This window comes from Notolabrus celidotus, chromosome 14 (genome assembly GCF_009762535.1).
Source record: "Notolabrus celidotus isolate fNotCel1 chromosome 14, fNotCel1.pri, whole genome shotgun sequence".
In the NCBI taxonomy this organism is placed as follows: Eukaryota; Metazoa; Chordata; class Actinopteri; order Labriformes; family Labridae; genus Notolabrus; species Notolabrus celidotus.
The window spans coordinates 20,168,532-20,192,903 of record NC_048285.1 but is presented as its reverse complement, the minus strand read 5'-3'; the positions used below and the strand labels follow the sequence as shown (position 1 = coordinate 20,192,903).

At 41.4% G+C, this 24,372-nt stretch overlaps 3 protein-coding genes across 3 annotated transcripts; all 3 read left to right on the top strand.

Moving 5' to 3' along the window:
* The first annotated feature begins 5,144 nt into the window (after positions 1-5,144).
* On the top strand, positions 5,145-9,538 carry LOC117825679 (extracellular calcium-sensing receptor-like). Its single transcript, XM_034701597.1, has 9 exons — positions 5,145-5,374; positions 5,538-5,832; positions 5,963-6,049; positions 6,301-6,570; positions 6,818-7,018; positions 7,142-7,411; positions 7,675-7,902; positions 8,337-8,460; positions 8,555-9,538. Exons 1-9 carry the CDS (start codon positions 5,145-5,147, stop codon positions 9,463-9,465), a joined length of 2,616 nt encoding a protein of 871 aa, XP_034557488.1. The 3' UTR covers positions 9,466-9,538.
* Positions 9,539-11,543: 2,005 nt separating this feature from the next.
* LOC117825678 (extracellular calcium-sensing receptor-like) lies at positions 11,544-16,948 on the top strand. Its single transcript, XM_034701596.1, has 9 exons — positions 11,544-11,773; positions 12,034-12,328; positions 12,459-12,545; positions 12,797-13,066; positions 13,335-13,535; positions 13,659-13,928; positions 14,193-14,420; positions 15,495-15,618; positions 15,713-16,948. The coding sequence occupies exons 1-9, from the start codon at positions 11,544-11,546 to the stop codon at positions 16,621-16,623; spliced, it is 2,616 nt and encodes an 871-aa protein (XP_034557487.1). The 3' UTR covers positions 16,624-16,948.
* An 848-nt stretch (positions 16,949-17,796) lies between these two features.
* Positions 17,797-23,419, top strand: LOC117825676 (extracellular calcium-sensing receptor-like). Its single transcript, XM_034701595.1, has 9 exons — positions 17,797-18,026; positions 18,290-18,584; positions 18,716-18,802; positions 19,050-19,319; positions 20,057-20,263; positions 20,383-20,652; positions 21,839-22,066; positions 22,150-22,273; positions 22,368-23,419. Exons 1-9 carry the CDS (start codon positions 17,797-17,799, stop codon positions 23,279-23,281), a joined length of 2,625 nt encoding a protein of 874 aa, XP_034557486.1. The 3' UTR covers positions 23,282-23,419.
* The last annotated feature ends 953 nt before the right edge of the window (positions 23,420-24,372 follow it).

Here is a 24,372-nt window from a genome sequence, read left to right as displayed (position 1 = left end):
GCAGCCAGAGAGATCAGTGCTAAAGTTCAGAATCAGAATCAGAATCAGAATCAGCTTTATTCGCCAAGTATGCTTGAACACACAAGGAATTTGACTTTGGTAAACTGTGCTCTCTTTGTACAAGGCATTAGAATAGGAATAAGAATAAGAACTACAATAAAAAATAAAATGAAAATATAATAACAATAACCTTAGCTATAAATACAGAGAAACAACAAATAGCTTGACTAATATGTACAGGCTAAAATAATATGATAAAGTGCAGTGGTGAGTTGCAGAGGTAGTTTTACATTATAAAATAGAAGTTAAATAATACAAAAAAATAGAAATATGGAATTCTGCTTGAGAATTGTTGCATTGTATATCTACATGTATATTTACAGAGAGTATTTATCTGACAGGTATGACACTGTTATGGTTTAGTGTTCATCAGAGTGACAGCCTGGGGGAAGAAACTGTTCTTATGGCGGGTTGTTTTGGCGCACAGTGATCTGTAGCGCCTGCCGGAGGGGAGGAGTTTGAAGAATTTGTGTCCAGGGTGTGAGGGGTCAGCGGTAATGCTCCCTGCCCGTTTCCTGGCCCGGGACCGGTACAAGTCCTGGATGGGGGGCAGGTCGACACCGATGATTTTCTCTGCAGTCCTTATAGTCCGCTGCAGTCTGTGTTTGTCTAGTTTGGTTGCAGAGCCAAACCAGACAGTGATGGAGGTACACAGAACAGACTGGATGATGGAGGTGTAGAACATGATCAGCAGCTCCTGGGGCAGGTTGAACTTCCTGAGCTGACGCAGGAAGTACATCCTCTGCTGGGCCTTTTTTCTGATTGTGTCTATGTGGGAAGTCCACCTCAGGTCCCGGGAAATAGTGGATCCCAGGAACCTGAAAGAGTCCACAGTAGACACAGTGCTGTTCAGGATGGTGAGGGGGGGGAGTGGGGGGGGGCTTCTCCTGAAGTCCACTGTCATCTCTACCGTCTTGAGCGGGTTCAGCTCCAGATGGTTCTGACTACACCAGAGGGCCAGCTGTTCCACCTCCTGTCTGTAAGCAGACTCGTCTCCGTCCTGGATGAGACCGATGACGGTGGTGTCGTCTGCAAACTTCAGGAGTTTCACCGAGGGGTCCCCTGAGGTGCAGTCATTGGTGTAGAGGGAGAAGAGCAGTGGGGAGAGAACACATCCCTGTGGGGCGCCAGTGCTGATGGTCCGGGTGCTGGATTTGATGCTCCCCAGCCTCACCTGCTGTCTCCTGTCCGTCAGGAAGTTGGTGATCCACTGACAGATGGAGGCCGGCACTGTGAGCTGGGTGAGTTTCTGGTGCAGGATGTCTGGTATGATGGTATTGAACGCAGAGCTGAAGTCCACAAACAGGATCCTAGCGTAGGTCCTGGGGGAGTCCAGGTGATGCAGGATGTAGTTCAGACCCATATTGACTGCATCCTCCACCGACCTGTTTGCCCGATAGGCAAACTGCAGGGGGTCCAGCAGGGGGCCTGTGATGTCTTTCAGGTGGCTCAACACTAGTCTCTCGAAGGACTTCATGACCACAGACGTCAGGGCGACGGGCCTGTAGTCATTGAGTCCTGTGATGGTGGGTTTCTTTGGGACTGGGATGATGGTGGAGCTTTTGAAGCATGAGGGCACTTCACACAGCTCCAGCGATGTGTTGAAGATCTTTGTGAAGATGGGGGCCAGCTGCTCAGCACAGACTCTCAGGCAGGAGGGGGACACGCCGTCTGGTCCTGGAGCCTTCTTGGTCTTTTGTCTCTGGAAGAGCTGGATTACCTCATCTTCACAGATCGTCAGCGCAGGTGGGGGGTCAGAGGGGGGTGGGGAGGGGCTTGTGGGGGGGCCAGGTAAATCAGAGTGTTCGGGTGTGGGGTGTGAAAACCTGCAGTAGAAGCTGTTCAGGTCGTCAGCTAGTCTTTTGTTACCTTCAGGGTGGGGGGAGGGTCTCCTGTAGCTTGTAACTTCACGCAGGCCTCTCCAAACTTCTGAGGGGTCGTTGGCAGAGAAGCTCTGTTTTAACTTCTCAGTGTAGCTCCTCTTAGCTACCTTGATCCCTCTCGTCAGTTTGTTTCTGGCCTGCTTGAACAGGTCCCGGTCCCCACTCCTGTAGGCCTCTTCTTTGGCCTGACGCAGCTTCCTCAGTTGAGGTTGGCTTACTTGGAATGCTGATAACGTTACTGTAACAGTTGCAAGCTAATGTTAGACTCTGAAGTGGCTCAACCACTGGGTCCAAAATATTACGTTAGTTAAAATTCTGATTACTATCTTGGTAGGCTGCAGGAATTTATGAGTTTATTACACACCTGTAGTGAAACCTAACTTGTAAAAGTAAGGTAAAAAATATATATAAAAGAAAATATATGAGCATGGGTAATTCAAAAAATATCTGAAGGAATACAACCAAATAAACATGAGGATCACCAGATTACTTTGAGGTCAAATACAAATAACTAATGCCTTCAACCATCTAATGAAACACAGATCATCATGGCTCTGAACACCAAGTTCAACACAAATCATTCATAAATCATACAGATACTCAACGTGTAACAAATACATAAATGCTACAACAACAGTTCAGGCCTATGTATCAAAACTCTCCAGAATGGTAAGTGATTCAATTCTATGGTCACTCAGTCATAAGGTAGTTTGAACATAAATGATTGAATATTAGTATTTTAGGACACCAAACACCTTACCTTGCCATGGGAAAGCTAGTACAGCAAGGCCCAAGCTGAGCTCTTCATCTGTCACTCACTATAAGCTTGGTTCTTCAGGGAGGCCTCAACAACAAGCTAGCTGTTGTGTTGGCTAACACAACACAATCATCTACTATCGTCACCTGACAACACTATGGGCCCGATCTACTAAAGGTTTGCATGTATAAAAACACGTGCAAACTTGATAGCGCGTGCAAAGCAGATTTACTTATGGGTGCGGGGGCTTACAAGCATTACTATATTTTGTCAATCAAACCAAGAGAACAAAAAATTTATAATAATAAAACAACACAAATTCAAAGCAGTTCAGCACCACCGATAGCGACCGCTTCATTCTGACACCCACTTTAACTTTTTCAACTAATGAGAGCACAGTAGGTCACTGTATCAACAGCTATAAAGTTTAGTAAAATTGGCACAGCGGCCCACATCTTCACATACAAACAAAAAATCAATATGAAGTACTCGGCCTACTCACCACTGTTTGAAGGAGCCTTAAGCTCCAAGGACTTGTCCACGATGCGCTGTATGTCCATTTTCTTTGATCTGTCATTCTCAATAGATAACATGACATGTCCACTCAGTCTCTCCTGTCCCACCATGCTCATCAAGGGGTTTTTAGTTAGTTGTAACTTGGAGAATGAGCGCTCACTAAGCTGCCGGGCAGCTTGGTGTAACTCCTCATCTTGTGCTTGCAGCAGTGTGTTGGGGTGAATTGCCTCAAACATGTTCACAGTTCCATTGAAGCCGGTGAATATTTGGGACAGTTGCTGGATGATGATATCAGGCATTAAAAACGTTCACGTTTGCTCTCTGGGACAGTGAGGCGACGGTTTTCATCCAAGTGATGCCTAACTTTTCAAACAGCGGTTGACTTCCCAGTTAAGTAGCTAGAGCAAGAGTGGCAGACTTAGCCTCATCAAATTGCTCTCTAAACTCCATCAAAATACTGATTGCATTTTGGAGTGGAGTAGATGCGTTTATTTCATCGGAAGATCTTCTGTTTTTTCTCACAGCATTCACCTTTACACAGATGGCTTCCCAAATCACATTTCTGACGCTGAGATGTCTCTGCTGGAGTTCACCGATGTGTTTATTTCCCTCCGCCACAAAGATCTCCAACTCCATGGCTTCAAACTTCATTTATCGCTTAAGGCCACTCCACTCTGCACTCTGCGTGTGCTATCAGCCAATAGCACACGCAAAATCCTCATTAAAGGGCGGTCCGCACCCCTTTTGCACTTGTTACCATTTGCGCACGCAATCATAGTAGATCAACCGCAACTCGCCCAGAAATAGCACGTGCAAAATTATTATTTGCTCACGCAAATTAGCGCACGATATTTGGGATCTTAGTAGATCAGGCCCTATGTGATATATGCACCTTGTAATGGATGGTTAGTGTTTAATTCCAGCCAATAGTATGTTTTCTGAATGGTGTTGACATCTGCAACATTAAAGAAGTGGTCCATATACATACACCAGTGTAACGTATGCTTATCCGTGTCAAGTCTCAGTTACTATCAGTCTCAGTTTAACAAAGACTGTATGTTACACAGGGGTTTCCCTCTAGGTTAATTGAGCAGTATGGGTCTGGAAAAATCAACTTATTTTTTTTAATCTTGTATCCCCTCTGTTGAACTCCTGGAGGGTTCAGACCCCCACTTTGGGAAACACTGAGTTAAAATTTAGCTTTGATCTAGCTATGAATTGAAAACAAGCATACTGATAACACAAGGAACTGTGAACTTTGTTCATAAGGTGACATCATGAAGGGTTTAAAGTAATCCTCAATCTGGATGTTGTTTTGACCAATATGCTACAAATCTATCTCTATTACTTTGTATGTGGAATCAATTATTATTTGAGCTCAGCACTGTCAACTTTGAGCTAGGGTTATTGATAGGCTGGCATTGTTGTTTTGTTGCACCATCTCTTGCTGTATTTTGGAAATGAAAGGGAAAAAAGCATGAAAGGGTCACTCCATCATAACGACAGGAGACCTGCCCCATGGAGGATCACTGTTCTCTGCTTCTTCCAACCTCACGTGGTAGGAATACATAGATAATTTAAATACAACCCAAAAAATTTGATTCTAATAATAATTGACTCCATATCAGTGGTAGGTAAGAAATAAACAAGAATGGCTTTAATTTCCCAATAAAACACAGGGAAGTATGAGATTTAAAGTGACTAAAACATTATAAAACAAGGATCACAGCTTATATACGATGAACAATTTGTTAATATGACATAGCATGTATATGTTGATTCAATGTGGCCAGTATAACTAATGATCTAGTGGCAGGTGTGAAAGGTTAAATAATGATGGCACACGTGCAATTGGGAATGACGAAGCCTTGCATATAAAACAAGCCTCGTATGACAATGGAACCAGTCGTGGTAGGAGTGGTGCAGATATGGGAGCTTTTCATTACACACTTTTGTTTATCTTGTGTAATTTCACCGCCTCCTCATATTCTGTATCCAACTCGTCTTTCTCACCTTGTAAATTACTGAGCAGGTTTCAACTTAATGAAATACACAAACCTGGAGATGTGGTTCTGGGTGGGCTGTTTGAGGTTCACTATACCTCTGTTTTCCCTGAGAGGACTTACACCTCAGAGCCACGACAACCCAGCTGCAAAGGGTAAGTTTCACACACATGCAGTAGGGAGCATGAAATTGTACAAAGTCTTTATTTATTATATAATAATAATGTTATATGGAATCAACTGGTTTTTTTTTCTTTTAAATATATTACTGTCTTAGAGAGCAATATGACTTTTTAATTGCAGTATTGTGTTTGTTAGATTTGATACTCTAGGCTTCAGGCATGCAATGACCATGGCCTTTGCTATTGATGAGATCAACAAGAACTCAGATCTGTTACCCAATGTGACTCTGGGATACAGTCTGTATGACAACTGCGGTGCACTTGTGATTGGATTCAGTGGTGGTTTATCTCTGGCCAGTGGCAGAGAAGAGGAGTATTTGTTTGAGGAGAACTGTTCAGGAACTCCTCCAGTCCTGGGGATCGTGGGTGATTCTCCTTCTACATTTTCTATCGCTACCTCTAATGTGCTTGGTCTATACAAAATACCTATTGTAAGTGTTTCAGGATTATATAATCGGAACATACTTTTAAATATAAGGTCCATGAATTATTAACATCTTTAAAAGTGATACATTTTTGACATATGTGAACACCAGTTCCATACTGTATGTTTCTTTATAGGTGAGTTATTTTTCCACATGTTCCTGCCTGAGCAATCGGCAACGCTTTCCATCCTTTTTCAGAACAATCCCGAGTGATGCTTTCCAGGTGAACCTTTAATCAAGATGACTTCATAAACTACATACTCTGTCCGTTTCCTACACATCATGCACATAGAAATATTTACAAATCAAACAAATCTCTGTATTTTACTTTAATTTGTGTTGGTTGGTAATTTAATTAGGAAGCACTTTAAAGTAATATTTTTTAAGTATACCTATTGCTTTAGTTCGTACTATATGTCATTTAAAAAGTATACCTGACTGTACATTTACTTTCATATCAATGTTTTCCCTTAGGTCAATGCTATGATTCAGATTCTCAAACACTTTGGCTGGACTTGGGTAGGCCTGCTGGTCAGTGATGATGACTATGGGCTCCATGTTGCTCGGTCCTTCCAGTCTGATCTGACTCAGTCTGGTGGAAGTTGTTTGGCGTATTTGGAGGTTTTGCCCTGGGACAGTGACCAAACTGAACTGAAGAGGATTGTTGATGTGATGAAGGAGTCCACAGCTCGTGTGGTCATGGTGTTCGCCCACGAGTTCCACATGATTAACCTCATGGAAGAGGTTTGAATACAAAATGCTTAAAATGTTTGACTAGCTCTGTTGCGCTCTTTTCAATAATGGAAAGACTACCCACATATGATGAAAGGAATTGTCAATAACTTGAGTAACACAACTTTATTTTCATGTTATGCAGGGACGCTTATACATATAAAGGAAGCCAGTGATGGATTACACCTAAACAGATATTGAACATCCGTCTAAAAGTGTCGCTATTTCACATTATACTGTTTTTGTTGTCTAAACACAGGTGCTGAGGCAGAATGTGACAGGTCTGCAGTGGATAGCAAGTGAAGCCTGGACAGCATCGACTGTGCTCCAGACCCCAGAACTCATGCCGTTCCTGAGGGGAACACTGGGCATTGCCATCCGCCGAGGAGAAATACCAGGGCTCAGAGAATTTCTCCTGCAAACACGTCCTGACCAGAATGACCAATCTGAAACTAACATGGTTGAAGTTTAATATAACAATATTAACTCAAGTTAAAATCAATCATTACCAAAAATAGTGAAATCTAAGAATTACATATCTAAGTTTTTGTTAATGTCTTCATTATAATATGCTCTATTCCAGGTGAGGCAGTTTTGGGAATACACATTTGGGTGTAAATTTGCTCCAGCAAGTTGGGTGGAAACTGGGGAAGCACTCTGCACTGGAGAAGAAGACTTACAGAATGCCAAGACTGAGTTCTTGGATGTTTCCAACCTGAGGCCTGAGTACAATATTTACAAGGCTGTGTATGCTCTGGCGTATGCCCTCGATGATATGCTGCACTGTGTACCCGGGAGGGGGCCTTTCAGAGGGCACAGCTGTGCTAATTTGCAAAAACTGGAGCCGTGGCAGGTGTGTATTAATTTACACTCTACCTGTTTAGGCTTTTAAGTACTAATTGCTTGATGTGACATTTCCAAGACTTTAACAAAACCAAAAAAATATAAACATTTTGCACAGTAGAAAAAGAAAGGGGTATTTTTTGGTAGCTGGTAGTTATGCTTAGTAGAGTTTGGACAAGATGAGAAAGACCCTGATACAAAGTTTTCAAACATGTCTCAGTCAAAGTACCATATCAAGTTTAAGACCTGATTAAATGTATTCTCCATTAATAGCTTGTTCATTATTTGCAACACGTCAACTTCACCACACCTTTCGGTGATCAAGTTTTGTTTGATGAGAATGGTGATGCCTTACCAATCTATGATGTCATCAACTGGCTGTGGCTCCCTGATGGAAGTACTAAAGTTCAAACTGTGGGTGAGGTGAAGAGGTCAGACTCCAAAGATGAAGAACTGAAAATTGATGAAGACAAAATCTTTTGGAACTTTGCATTGAAAAAGGTAAGTGCTGTTTTTTAAGACAAAACTCTGATCTGCCGCGGTCCGGCTCCCTGCTCTCTCGTCCATCAACACCCAGCGATTGCGTTTTTGGAACGCAGCACAGAGCAGGACTGCTGGACAGCTGGAGTCCTGTGACTGTGGTTTTTTCATTGTAATTACTGAATCAACGATTATCCTAATCCATATTGCCTTTTTCGGCCTTGGAAAACCTCTGCCCTGTTGACTCCAGGCCTGGCTCCGCTCAAAATGACATTTTGTTGTCATAGTGAAGTAAAAAATTATCTGACGATAACACAGTGTTTTATTCTGAAAATTAACTGGATGTTAACTTCCTGTTCTGCTCGATCTGCTCTGTGCAAATTGATGCATGGTGCTCTGTCATCCGGCAACAATAGGAATTTGGCCGTAACACTTGACAAAATATTCTCCCACAGCCACCAAAGTCAGTGTGCAGTGAGAGCTGTCCTCCAGGTACTCGCATGGCTAGAAAGAAGGGGAAACCTGTGTGTTGTTTTGACTGCATCCGTTGTTCTGATGGAAAGATCAGCAATACATCTGGTGAGTTTCCATGCTAGATATTCATTGTATTTGACCCTAACAATAAAATTCCCTGAACTAAAAAATGAACCTCACTTACATCCACTTTTGACAGATTCCACGGAGTGCATCAGCTGTCCTGAGGACTTCTGGTCCAGCACAAAACATGACCATTGTATTCCTAAGAAAATAGAGTTCCTCTCTTACCATGAGCCTTTGGGTATCTGCTTGACAGCTGCCTCATTGCTTGGCGCATTTCTCTGTGCGTTTGTCATGGGAATCTTCACCTACCACCGCAGCACACCCATGGTACGAGCCAACAATTCAGAACTGAGCTTCCTGCTCTTGGTGGCACTCAAACTTTGTTTCCTGTGCTCGTTGCTGTTTATCGGCCGCCCCAGATTATGGACATGCCAGTTGAGACATGCAGCATTTGGGATCAGCTTTGTTCTTTGTGTCTCATGTATCCTGGTGAAAACCATGGTTGTTATAGCTGTGTTCAAGGCCTCCAAACCAGGAGGTGGAGCTAGTCTGAAGTGGTTTGGTGCCATGCAGCAGAGAGGAACAGTTCTGGTTCTAACTTCTATCCAGGCAGCAATCTGCACCATCTGGATTGTCTCCTCCTCACCAGCTCCTCATAAAAACACTCAATACTACAATGACAAGATCGTTTATGAGTGTGTTGTCGGATCCACAATAGGTTTTGCAGTTTTACTCGGCTATATTTGCCTACTAGCTACCCTTAGCTTCCTGATAGCATTTATGGCAAGGAATCTTCCTGACAACTTCAATGAAGCCAAATTCATCACTTTCAGTATGCTGATCTTCTGTGCTGTGTGGGTGGCCTTTGTCCCTGCCTATGTCAACTCTCCAGGCAAATATGCAGATGCAGTGGAGATATTTGCCATCCTGGCCTCCAGTTTTGGTCTCCTGGTGGCACTGTTTGGACCCAAATGTTACATAATCCTGCTGAGACCAGAGAGGAACACAAAGAAAGCAATCATGGGTCGAGCCGCCCCCAAGTGATCAGAGTCTTAGTTGTTCTTAATCAGTCCATATTTACAGTTTAGCAGAAATCTCCCAGAAGATTAATTTGCTTCTTATAATTATCTTCTATGTTACATGAAGCATTTTTTTTTGTTTTGAAGTTGTATTGCAGTGCTGTAACTTTATAAGTTATTCAATTTCTAGACCCAATGAACACGACCCAGTAACCACCGAACCAAGATTTTAAGTTGAGGGACTGAAAATGTTAAACTCACACAGCATGACTCTTACTATTGACTGTGACGGGTAGTGGACAATCCTGAAGGTCTCTTATGTATCTTAGCAGGTAGGGGAAGCTCCCTACTGTAGTCTTTCTGCTTCATTGATATTGATTGCGTTATTTTCATATGTCAATAAAGATTACCTCTGTATTTTTGTAATACTACATTCTGTGGTTATTTGAAGGCCCTGAATTGGTGGCAGCAAACTTCTGCCAAACAATTTGAAACCCCACATTTACTACAATTATAAGTATGCAAGATGTCTCACTCCACATGAACTAATGCACTGACATCCCCAACAACTTATCAACGTTTTAATTTATCTTTGACTTAGTTGTCATGAAGAAATGTTGCACCCTACTGGGGACAAATCATACTTGCCTGAGGACCTACTGGCCCCGACCATCTCTGGTAGGGAAAGTCGAGCAGCATCCTGCCCTGCAATTCAGGCAATGACAGCGGAGCTAGCATCTCTGAGTTGCCCAACGACATAATGCAACCAAAACCATAGGAATGGATAATAGCAAATGTTAAAAGTTCAGTCAGACAACTCACGTTTACTTAATAAGTTTATTGCAGCATACAGTATTGTGTTTGGCGTGTGGGCTCCGAATTTCATTACTCCTCGTAGATTATTTAAATGCAGACATTAGGAGCAATGAGAGAGGACTAACCCCCCCGGAGCCCGCAGGTGGAAGCCGGGGAGGAGGTGGGGACAAACTTCACACAGCACTGAGCAGAACAGCAGGAGCACTGCAAGCAGAGGCAGAGACAGGAGGCTTGCCGTTTAAATAGACCGCCGAATGAGGATGTTGAGATCAGCTGATGGAGAGGTGGTGACGTGTCAGTATGATGAGCGCGGCTCGAGTTGTCTGCCTGAACTAGCTTGCAGGCGGCGCTCCATTTGTGACATTTCCCTCATTAATGTTTGAAGTTGTGTCAACTGCAAAGTTCAATGAAAAAGTAGGGCTGAATTAGGACAAAACTGTTAACAAATAATCTGGCTGTGGTCCTGTTTGACTTGTCTTACCTTACCTTTAATGTTCAGTTTGATGTATTATTTTGAATAATACATCAAACTGAACAATATTCAATCAATTCCCACAGGGGTCCTGCTCACCCTGTTGGGATTAAAATTTGAATAACCACCAGTTAACTTTACATAAACACTTACTTAATAATGCAAGATTTACATGTGGGTTATGTCCAAGCGGCAAACTCCGGTCTCAAACGATGAAGCAAATGCGGAAGTGATATAAACTGCAATACATCGAAAATCCGCTTGAGGCTGGCTGCAGAAACACCGGAAACCACATAGATATGAATGGGAAAAAGACGATCTTTGCAGCATTAATAAACATGTTTACAGCCTGGTTCAAAAAACGGCTTGGCCCTACAACGCTAATCTCTCTAATGGCACACACTGTACGGGGGGTGAATTTTTTTCTAACGTGATGGTTAAGAAGATATTAAGATTATGAGTTTTGCCCAAATAAGGACATGACTGACGTGACTCCCGGTTGGGAACACACAGTCATTGGCTAAGAGACTCACACTATGTCACACTCTGCCTAGTTGAGTTCCGCATTACCAATATGGCTGCTGCCGTTGATTTGCTTCAAAACAGCTCTCAGGAACAGATGGGTGACGTCACGGATACTACGTCCATATTTTATACAGTCTATGGTTATGTCCTGCCAGTTTAACCAATGCTCTGGTGGCTGGTGTGAAAGGTTGAATAATGATGGTGAGCATGCAATTGGGAATGACGAAGCCTTGCGTATAAAAAAGCCTCATATGAACAATAGAAACAGATGCAGCAGGAGGGTCGCAGCTATGGGAGCTTTTCTGCACTCACTTTTATTTAACTTGTTTTATTTCTCTGCCTCCTCATACTCTCTATCCAACTCGTCTTGCTCACCTTGTAAATTACTGAGCAGGTTTCAACTTAATGAAATACACAAACCTGGAGATGTGGTTCTGGGTGGGCTGTTTGAGGTGCACTATACCTCTGTTTTCCCTGAGAGGACTTACACCTCAGAGCCACGACAACCCAGCTGCAAAGGGTAAGTTTCACACACAGGGTGAGTCTGTGCAAATACTGTTGTTTGATAATAAAATGCATGGTGAAAAAAAATAACTGAATGACTTACAAAACATTAACACTTTTATTGACAGCACAAATGTTAGTTCTTAAATGATAAAGAGCATATTTTAAAGTATATAATAATAATGTTATATGGAATCAACTGGGTTTTTTTCTTTTAAATATATTACTGTCTTACAGAGCCATATGACTTCTTAATTGCAGTATTGTGTTTGTTAGATTTGATACTTTAGGTTTCAGGCATGCAATGACAATGGCCTTTGCTATTGATGAGATCAACAAGAACTCAGATCTGTTACCCAATGTGACTCTGGGATACAGTCTGTATGACAACTGCGGTGCTCTTGTGATTGGATTCAGTGGTGGTTTATCTCTGGCCAGCGGCAGAGAAGAGGAGTATTTGTTTGAGGAGAACTGTTCAGGAACTCCTCCAGTCCTGGGGATCGTGGGTGATTCTTATTCTACATTTTCTATCGCTACCTCTAATGTGCTTGGTCTATACAAATTACCTATTGTAAGTGTTTCAGGATTATATAATCGGAACATACTTTTAAATATAAGGTCCATGAATTATTAACATCTTTAAAAGTGATACGTTTTTGACATATGTGAACACCAGTTCTATACTGTATGTTTCTTTATAGGTGAGTTATTTTTCCACATGTTCCTGCCTGAGCAATCGGCAACGCTTTCCATCCTTTTTCAGAACAATCCCTAGTGATGCTTTCCAGGTGAACCTTTAATCAAGATGACTTAATAAACTACATACTCTGTCCGTTTCCTACACATCATGCACATAGAAATATTTACAAATCAAACAAATCTCTGTATTTTACTTTAATTTGTGTTGGTTGGCAATTTAATTAGGAAGCACTTTAAAGTAATATTTTTTAAGTATAACTATTGCTTTAGTTCGTACTATATGTCATTTAAAAAGTATACCTGACTGTACGTTTACTTTCATATCAATGTTTTCCCTTAGGTCAATGCTATGATTCAGATTCTCAAACACTTTGACTGGACTTGGGTAGGCCTGCTGGTCAGTGATGATGACTATGGGCTCCATGTTGCTCGGTCCTTCCAGTCTGATCTGACTCAGTCTGGTGGAAGTTGTCTGGCGTATTTGGAGGTTTTGCCCCGGGACAGTGTCCAAACTGAACTGAAGAGGATTGTTGATGTGATGAAGGAGTCCACAGCTCGTGTGGTCATGGTGTTCGCCCACGAGTTCCACATGATTCACCTCATGGAAGAGGTTTGAATACAAAATGCTTAAAATGTTTGACTAGCTCTGTTGCGCTCTTTTCAATAATGGAAAGACTACCCACATATGGTGAAAGGAATTGTCAATAACTTGAATAACACAACTTTATTTTCATGTTATGCAGGGACGCTTATACATATAAAGGAAGCCAGTGATGGATTACACCTAAACAGATATTGAACATCCGTCTAAAAGTGTCATAAAATGTTGATGAACAATCACTATTTCACATTATACTGTTTTTGTTGTCTAAACACAGGTGCTGAGGCAGAATTTGACAGGTCTGCAGTGGATAGCAAGTGAAGCCTGGACAGCATCGACTGTGCTCCAGACCCCAGAACTCATGCCGTTCCTGAGGGGAACACTGGGCATTGCCATCCGCCGAGGAGAAATACCAGGGCTCAGAGAATTTCTCCTGCAAACACGTCCTGACCAGAATGACCAATCTGAAACTAACATGGTTGAAGTTTAATATAACAATATTAACTCAAGTTGAAATCAATCATTACCAAAAATAGTGAAATCTAAGAATTACATATCTTAGTTTTTGTTAATGTCTTCATTATAATATGCTCTATTCCAGGTGAGGCAGTTTTGGGAATACACATTTGGGTGTAAATTTGCTCCAGCAAGTTGGGTGGAAACTGGGGAAGCACTCTGCACTGGAGAAGAAGACTTACAGAATGCCAAGACTGAGTTCTTGGATGTTTCCAACCTGAGGCCTGAGTACAATATTTACAAGGCTGTGTATGCTCTGGCGTATGCCCTCGATGATATGCTGCACTGTGTACCCGGGAGGGGGCCTTTCAGAGGGCACAGCTGTGCTAATTTGCAAAAACTGGAGCCGTGGCAGGTGTGTATTAATTTACACTCTACCTGTTTAGGCTTTTAAGTAATAATTGCTTGATGTGACATTTCCAAGACTTTAACAAAACCAAAAAAATATAAACATTTTGCACAGTAGAAATAAGAAAGGGGTATTTTTTGGTAGCTGGTAGTTATGCTTAGTAGAGTTTGGACAAGATAAGAAAGACCCTGATACAAAGTATTCAAACATGTCTCAGTCAAAGTACCATATCAAGTTTAAGACCTGATTAAATGTATTCTCCATTAATAGCTTGTTCATTATTTGCAACACGTCAACTTCACCACACCTTTCGGTGATCAAGTTTTGTTTGATGAGAATGGTGATGCCTTACCAATCTATGATGTCATCAACTGGCTGTGGCTCCCTGATGGAAGTACTAAAGTTCAAACTGTGGGTGAGGTGAAGAGGTCAGACTCCAAAGATGAAGAACTGAAAATTGATGAAGACAAAATCTTTTGGAACTTTGCATTGAAAAAGGTAAGTGCTGTTTTTTAAGACAAAACTCTGATCTGCCGCGGTCCGGCTCCCTGCTCTCTCGTCCATCAACACCCAGCGATTGCGCTATTGCAACGCAGCACAGAGCAGGACTGCTGGACAGCTGGAGTCCTGTGACTGTGGTTTTTTCATTGTAATTACTGAATCAATGATTATCCTAATCCATATTGCCTTTTTCGGCCTTGGAAAACCTCTGCCCTGTTGACTCCAGGCCTGGCTCCGCTCAAAATGACATTTTGTTGTCATAGTGAAGTAAAAAATGATCTGACGATAACACAGTGTTTTATTCTGAAAATTAACTGGATGTTAACTTCCTGTTCTGCTCGATCTGCTCTGTGCATATTGATCAAGCGGCAACCTCCGGTCTAAAAATATGAGTCCAATGCGGAAGTGTTAGAAGCTGCAGTTCATCGAGGATCCGCTTGAGGCTGGCTCCGGAAGTACCGGAAGTCTCATACACATGAATGGGGAAAAGACGATCTTTGCAGCATTAATAAACATGTTTACAGCCTGGTACGAAAGATGAGTGTAGTCTGAATAGCTAATTTCTTGATGTCCTCTCACTGTGGGGGGGGTGAATTTTTTTCTAATTCGGTAATTAAGAAGATATTGAGATTACTAGTCTTCCAATGAGAGGCACAGCTGCCTGCAGGAACACTGCAGCTGTTGGCTAGGAGGCTCAAAGCCCGCCTCTTTACGTCACACTGGCTCGACAGAAGCAATATGGTTGCCGCAGCCGATTGGTCTCAAAACAGCTCTTCAGAAACAGATGGGTGACGTCACGGATCCTACGTCCATATTTTTTACAGTCTATGATATTGATGCATGGTGCTCTGTCATCCGGCAAAAATAGAAGTATTGCGTATCTGATCTGTTGGGTTCCAACCTGCCGGATCAGAGACGCAGCCGGAACGCAACAAAGCGGATCCAGTGGGAGTTAACACATTGACTAGAATAGAAACCTACCAGATCCAGTGCTGTGACGGATCAGGGATGGACCGGACACAGATCTGATGGAATTTGGCCGTAACACTTGACAAAATATTCTCCCCACAGCCACCAAAGTCAATGTGCAGTGAGAGCTGTCCTCCAGGTACTCGCATGGCTAGAAAGAAGGGGAAACCTGTGTGTTGTTTTGACTGCATCCCTTGTTCTGATGGAAAGATCAGCAATACATCTGGTGAGTTTCCATGCTAGATATTCATTGTATTTGACCCTAACAATAAAATTCCCTGAACTAAAAAATGAACCTCACTTACATCCACTTTTGACAGATTCCACGGAGTGCATCAGCTGTCCTGAGGACTTCTGGTCCAGCACAAAACATGACCACTGTATTCCTAAGAAAATAGAGTTCCTCTCTTACCACAAGCCTTTGGGTATCTGCTTGACAGCTGCCTCATTGCTTAGCACATTTCTCTGTGTGTTTGTCATGGGAATCTTCACCTACCACCGCAGCACACCCATGGTACGAGCCAACAATTCAGAACTGAGCTTCCTGCTCTTGGTGGCACTCAAACTTTGTTTCCTGTGCTCGTTGCTGTTTATCGGCCGCCCCAGATTATGGACATGCCAGTTGAGACATGCAGCATTTGGGATCAGCTTTGTTCTTTGTGTCTCATGTATCCTGGTGAAAACCATGGTTGTTATAGCTGTGTTCAAGGCCTCCAAGCCAGGAGGTGGAGCTAGTCTAAAGTGGTTTGGTGCCATGCAGCAGAGAGGAACAGTTCTGGTTCTAACTTCTATCCAGGCAGCAATCTGCACCATCTGGATTGTCTCCTCCTCACCAGCTCCTCATAAAAACACTCAATACTACAATGACAAGATAGTTTATGAGTGTGCTGTTGGATCCACAATAGGTTTTGCAATCTTACTGGGTTACATTGGATTTCTTGCACTCCTCAGCTTCCTGTTAGCATTTATGGCAAGGAATCTTCCTGACAACTTCAATGAAGCCAAATTCATCACTTTCAGTATGCTGATCTTTTGTGCTGTGTGGGTGGCCTTTGTCCCTGCCTATGTCAACTCTCCAGGCAAATATGCAGATGCAGTGGAGATATTTGCCATCCTGGCCTCCAGTTTTGGTCTCCTGGTGGCACTGTTTGGACCCAAATGTTACATAATCCTGCTGAGACCAGAGAGGAACACAAAGAAAGCAATCATGGGTCGAGCCGCCCCCATGTGATCAGAGTCTTAGTTGTCTCCTTATAATTATCTTCTATGTTACATAAAGCATATTTTTTGTTTTGCAGTTGTACTGCAGTGCTGTAACTTTTTAAGTAATTCAATTTCAAGACACAATGAACACGACCCAGTAACCACCGAACCAAGATTTTAAGTTGAGGGACTGAAAATGTTAAACTCACACAGCATGACTCTCACAATTGATTGTGACGGGTAGTGGACAATCCTGAAGGTCTCTTATGTATCTTAGCAGGTAGAGGAAGTTCCCTACTGTAGTCTTTCTGCTTCATTGATATTGATTGCGTTATTTTCATATGTCAATAAAGATTACCTCTGTATTTTTGTAACACTACATTCTGTGGTTATTTGAAGGCCCTGAATTGGTGGCAGCAAACTTCGGTCAAACAATTTGAAACCCCACATTTACTACAATTGTAAGTATGCAAGATGTCTCACTCCACATGAACACGTGCACTGACGTCCCCAACGACTTATCAACATTTTAATTCATCTTTGACTTAGTTGTCGTCGATTTAAGACTACATCAATGAAATGTTGCACGCTACTGGGGACAAATCATACTTGCCTGAGGACCTACTGGCCCCGACCATCTCTGGTAGGGAAAGTCGAGCAGCATCCTGCCCTGCAATTCAGGCAATGACAGCGGAGCCAGCATCTCTGAGTTGCCCAACGATGTAATGCAACCAAAACCATAGGAATGGATAATAGCAAATGTTAAAAGTTGTGACATTTCCCTCATTAATGTTTGAAGCTGTGTCAACTGCAAAGTTCAATGAAAAAGTAGGGCTGAATTAGGACAAAACTGTTAACAAATAATCTGGCTGTAGTCCTGTTTGACTTGTCTTACCTTACCTTTAAGGTTCAGTTTGATGTATTATTTTGAATAAGCATGCTTCAATCAATTCCCACAGGGGTCCTGCTCACCCTGTTGGGATTAAAATTTGAATAACCACCAGTTAACTTTACATAACACCTTACTTAATAATGCAAGATTTACATGTGGGTTATGTCCTGCCAGTTCAACCAATGCTCTGGTGGCTGGTGTGAAAGGTTGAATAATGATGGTGAGCATGCTATTGGGAATGACGAAGCCTTGCGTATAAAAAAGCCTCATATGAACAATAGAAACAGATGCAGCAGGAGGGTCGCAGCTATGGGAGCTTTTCTGCACTCACTTTTATTCAACTTGTTTTATTTCTCCGCCTCCTCATACTCTCTATCCAACTCGTCTTGCTCACCTTGTAAATTACTGAGCAGGTTTCAACTTAATGAAATACACAAACCTGGAGATGTGGTGCTGGGTGGGCTGTTTGAGGTGCACTATACCTCTGTTTTCCCTGAGAGGACTTACACCTCAGAGCCACGACAACCCAGCTGCAAAGGGTAAGTTTCACACACAGGGTGAGTCTGTGCAAATACTGTTGTTTGATAATAAAATGCATGGTGAAAAAAAATAACTGAATGACTTACAAAACATTAACACTTTTATTGACAGTACAAATGTTAGTTCTTAAATAATGAAGAGCATATTTTAAAGTATATAATAGTAATAATGTTATATGGACTCAACTGTTTTTTTTTCTTTTAAATCTATTACTGTCTTACAGAGCCATATGACTTCTTAATTGCAGTATTGTGTTTGTCAGATTTGATACTTTAGGTTTCAGGCATGCAATGACCATGGCCTTTGCTATTGATGAGATCAACAAGAACTCAGATCTGTTACCCAATGTGACTCTGGGATACAGTCTGTATGACAACTGCGGTGCACTTGTGATTGGATTCAGTGGTGGGTTATCTCTGGCCAGTGGCAGAGAAGAGGAGTATTTGTTTGAGGAGAACTGTTCAGGAACTCCTCCAGTCCTGGGGATCGTGGGCGATTATGCCTCTACATTTTCTATCGCTACTTCCACTGTAGTGGGTCTATACAGAATGCCTATTGTAAGTGTTTTTAGCCTCAATATTCTGAATGGTTTTTTTAAAGTATAATCTCGATGAATTAATTCATATTTCAAAGTGATACATTTTGACATATGTGAGTACCAGTTTCCATAATGTATGTTTCTTTATAGGTGAGTTATTTTTCCACTTGTTCCTGCCTGAGCGATCGGCATCGCTTTCCATCCTTTTTTAGAACAATCCCGAGTGATACTTTCCAGGTGAACAGCTTTAATCAAGATGACTTCATAAACTACAAACTCTGTTTCCTACACAGCAAGATTGAAGATGTTTTTTTTCGACATGAAACAAAACTCTTTCTTGCCCTGCATCTTTTAATTGTTAGTAATTTAATTATGAAGCACAAGTAATAATTTCTGTGTATCCCTATTTTTGCAGTTAGGTATGTAAGTCACGTCATAAGTACATTTCTGTGCACTGATACTTCACAACAATATTTTCCCTTAGGTCCATGCTATGATTCAGATTCTCAAACACTTTGGCTGGACTTGGGTAGGCCTGCTGGTCAGTGATGACGACTATGGGCTCCATGTTGCTCGATCCTTCCAGTCAGACCTGACTCGATCTGGTGGAAGTTGTCTGGCGTATTTGGAGGTTTTGCCCTGGGACAGTGACCAAACTGAACTGAAGAGGATTGTTGATGTGATGAAGGAGTCCACAGCTCGTGCGGTTATGGTGTTTGCCCACGAGTTCCACATGATTCATCTTATGGCAGAAGTAAAAATGATAAAGACTTTAAAATACATGAGTGAAAGAAACATGACATTACTAAAGCTCCTGTAAGTAGTTTTAAGCATGTGATATAGCAGCCAGGAATCAATACCAAGGCCTTCATATGACCTCCAGACCATCAGCTGTAACACTGATTATTTAATGTAATATTTTGTCATTTTATGTTTTCTATCTCATTCCTGCTGTGCAGTTGGTGTCAGATGAAGCAATTAACAGCACTAAACTGAAACTGCCTTTTTTAAATGTTTTCAAAAGATTCAAATTCTAATTTAATTGCTTAGAAAAATGCTTTGTTCATAGGGGGCGTCAAAGATACACAACTTGAAAGTTTCACACAGATGACTCTGCTCATTAAAAAAAACACTTGAAATGTTGATATTCAGACTCAGGCTTTTGTGCAATACTGAAATGACTACTCATTTAATTGAAGCATATGTGATAAACAAAAATCCTGAATTTTACAATTATTGTTTATGCAGCCTAGAAAAAAAGTAGCATTGAAACATCAGTAAGCACTGATGTCTCGTGCGTATTATTATAAGCATGAGACATCATTACTCATGTTGGTGAACTACATTTATATATATATACACACACAGATATATCATATCTGTATTAAAGTGTCAAACAAATCTTAGTGAACTATCACTGTGTCAGAAGAAAATACCTTTTCTTCTTCGAAAGACATCTTAGACATAAACACTTTAAAATTCTGCACACAGGTGCTGAGGCAGAATGTGACAGGTCTGCAGTGGATAGCAAGCGAAGCCTGGACAGCATCGACTGTGCTCCAGACCTCAGAACTCATGCCGTTCCTGAGGGGAACACTGGGCATTGCCATCCGCCGAGGAGAAATACCAGGGCTCAGAGAATTTCTCCTGCGAATACGTCCTGATCAGAATGACAGTGACCAATCTGAAACTAACATGGTATGAGTTAAATACAATATTTTCCTTTTAAGTTCAAATAAATCATTCACAATAATGAGAAAGCTCAAACTGATATCTTGTTTTTGTTAAGGATTTCCTCACAATATACTGTTTCCTAGGTGAAGCAGTTTTGGGAATACACATTTGGGTGTAAATTTGCTCCAGCAAGTCTGATGGAAACTGGGGAAGTACCCTGCACTGGAGAAGAAAACTTGCAGGATGCCAAGACTGAGTTCTTGGATGTTTCTAACCTGAGGCCTGAGTACAATATTTACAAGGCTGTGTATGCTCTGGCATATGCCCTCGATGATATGCTGCACTGTGTACCCGGGAGGGGGCCTTTCAGCGGGCACAGCTGTGCTAATTCGCAAAAATTGGAGCCATGGCAGGTGTGTATTACCTGTGTCTACTTTGTTTATGCATTGAGATAATATTTTTGATTTTTAATTACTTTATAATTGTGATGTTTTTTTAGATTTATACAGAATGAGAAACTTTCAATAAGAAAATATATTTACATGCAATTAATCCAAAATTTGGAGGCTTATATGCTGCTAAAAGCACCAAACTTGGCCAATGCATTAGGCAAGACTTTTTCAAATATGGTTCCATACTGTCCCCATATAGGTTACTTTCACCTACACAGATGAGATTCAGTATACAAGTATATATTTTGAAGAAATAAAGTGGAAGTCTTCACTTTGTAATTTACCAATAAATTAAATTCTTACTAACTCTGTGTGAGGCTTGATTACCACTAAAATGTACATGTTTTAGAACAGTGCCAGCCTGAACACAACTACATGCAAATTTACTATAGCCATAGCGCCCTCTCCTTCCAACAGTAAACCACATTTTTTACATTTTGAGGTACTCCCCCTTCTCTAAGCATATTCTGCTCAAATGTGGTCAGAAAGTTTTTAGTAATTGAAAATGCCTTATTATCAAGATTGACTCTTTGTTGAAGGATATGTGACTGCGACAGACTTTGATGCCTGGCCAGGAAACAGGAAGTTGATGTAACTCCTTCATACAACATTTGATCTGATTCTAAATTCATATACAGGATCAAGATCCACTCCTAAAGACATCTGTATGTACACTTCTCACCCATACTAGTGCCACCTTGTTGAATCACTTTTACAATGTAAAACAATGTCTAATCTCCAAATTTCACAGGTTTCACAACAGCCCCAGCCTAAACGTATCTAAGTATAAAGTGCCACCTTTGGAACAACAGTATTAAGTTCCTTGTACAGTTTTGAATTACCTTTCAATCTAAAATGTTTGATTGATACTCCATCATGAACATTGTCACAGGTAAATCCTACCATCACCACCTGGTAAAAGGCAGTACTAAAATATTCCCTCCATACTTAAAACTACTCATGTACACTGAAAAATAACCACATTTTGGTTAATGCTGAGCCCCACCTTCAGTTGGACATTTACAGCTGCTGCACAACCCACAGCTTCTACAAACCTTGTAGCTGCAATATGCCACTGTGTGAACAAAGATATGAGGGCCTGTTCATTACTGATTTGTCTTTAAATAACTCTGTTCTCCATCCATAGCTTGTTCATTATTTGCAAAACGTCAACTTCTCCACATCTTTTGGTGATCGGGTTTTGTTTGATGAAAATGGTGATGCCTTACCAATCTATGATGTCATCAACTGGCTGTGGCTCCCTGATGGACGGACTAAAGTTCAAACTGTGGGTGAGGTGAAGAGGTCAGACTCCAAAGATGGAGAACTGAAAATTGATGATGACAAAATCTTTTGGAACTTTGCATTGAAAAAGGTAAGTTCTACTTTTTCAGACAAAATCACCTGTCTGAGACTGTGTAACCGTCTACAAAATGACTTATTTAGTTCTACCCACAGCCACCAAAGTCAGTGTGCAGCGAGAGCTGTCCTCCAGGTACTCGCATGGCTAGAAAGAAGGGGAAACCTGTGTGTTGTTTTGACTGCATCCCTTGTTCTGATGGAAAGATCAGCAATACAACTGGTGAGTTTACTTGCTAGAAATTCATTGTATTTCACTTTAACAATAACATTCTCTGAACTAAAAAATGAATCCTACTAACATCCACTTTTGATAGATTCCATGGAGTGCACCAGCTGTCCTGAGGACTTCTGGTCAAGCCCAAAGCGTAAGCACTGTATTCCTAAGAAAATAGAGTTCCTCTCTTACCATGAGCCTTTGGGTATCTGCTTGACAGCTGCCTCATTGCTTGGCACATTTCTCTGTGCGTTTGTCATGGGAATCTTCACCTACCACCGCAGCACACCCATGGTACGAGCCAACAATTCAGAACTGAGCTTCCTGCTCTTGGTGGCACTCAAACTTTGTTTCCTGTGCTCGTTGCTGTTTATTGGTAGTCCCAGATTATGGACATGCCAGTTGAGACATGCAGCATTTGGGATCAGCTTTGTTCTTTGTGTCTCATGTATCCTGGTGAAAACCATGGTTGTTATAGCTGTTTTCAAGGCCTCCAAATCAGGAGGTGGAGCCAGTCTGAAGTGGTTTGGTGCCATGCAGCAGAGAGGAACAGTTCTTGTTCTAACTTCTATCCAGGCAGCAATCTGCACCATCTGGATTGTCTCCTCCTCACCAGCTCCTTATAAAAACACTCAATACTTTAATGACAAGATAGTGTATGAATGTGTAGTCGGGTCCACAATAGGTTTTGCAATCCTACTGGGTTACATTGGATTTCTTGCACTCCTCAGCTTCCTGTTAGCATTTATGGCAAGGAATCTTCCTGACAACTTCAATGAGGCCAAATTCATCACTTTTAGTATGCTGATCTTCTGTGCTGTGTGGGTGGCCTTTGTCCCTGCCTATGTCAACTCTCCAGGCAAATATGCAGATGCAGTGGAGATATTTGCCATCCTTGCCTCCAGCTTTGGTCTCCTATTGGCACTGTTTGGACCCAAATGTTACATAATCCTGCTGAGACCAGAGAGGAACACAAAGAAAGCAATCATGGGTCGAGGGACCACTAGCCCATAAAAACAGTAGATTTTAACAGTCTTAAAGAATATGTATTGTATTCTATCATAATCATTAGATCTTGTACAGTCTGCTTTTCCATGTCTGAGCTGGTGGATGTCTTCTGTCTTTAGACAAATACAAAAAATGTTGTCATATTTTTGCCATATCAATAATTAAAATTATTCTATTACATACTATATTATTTCAGTCCCTTTCATTTTTTGAGCAGTGAATTGTCGAAACAAAGCTGCATTTGCTTGTAACAATTACCAAATGGTGTGACACCTGCCGAGTTTGCAGTATGATGGGCTGACTAAGTACTGAGCACAGATTGTCCTCTTATCTATTAAACTGTTGCCATCAGTGTTTTTGTTTTTTAAGTAGAGGCACAATTATTTGAGTCAGATTTACCCTTCCAGGTTGTGCTAACATTGAGGGAGCTTAAATATTGCCCTATCCAACAACAATTCCTTTAATTCATTTGTGTTATAGATCTGACACCAATAATAAAATGTCATCTGCATATAACATGACTTAAAAACGTCTTGTTCCCATACTGATAGCTTTGATACAATCCAATTCCCAAAATATTGGGACACTGTAACATATAAATAAAAACATAATTTGATGGTGTGCAAATCATTTAAAGCCTATGTTTGATCTAAAATAGTGCAATGACAAAATACCAAATGAAGAAACTGAAAATGTTACAATGCCAGCCACAGAAAAAAGGTGGGAAAAGGGCATTTTTACCACTGTTGCATCAACTGTTCTTTCAACAACAACTGAGGATTTGGAACCGAGGAGATCAGTTTTAGGATTTTTGAGATGGAAGGATTTTCTTGAGTCCTCTTTGTGATATTTCTCCTTTTATGATATACCAAATGCTTTCAATGGTTGAAAAGTTTGGACTGCAGGAATGGTTGTTTTTTAGCAATACACAACTTTTTATGTGTTTTGTTGTCCTCCTGTCCATGTCTAAAATTGCTGGTGGGGGTAGGTGTCAACCAGATGGTTAGCAACATGCTACCTTAACAGATTTTATAGCATATTCGATGGAAGTGATTTCAGACGATTAATGATTTGGAGTTAAAACAGTGAGATTTTTT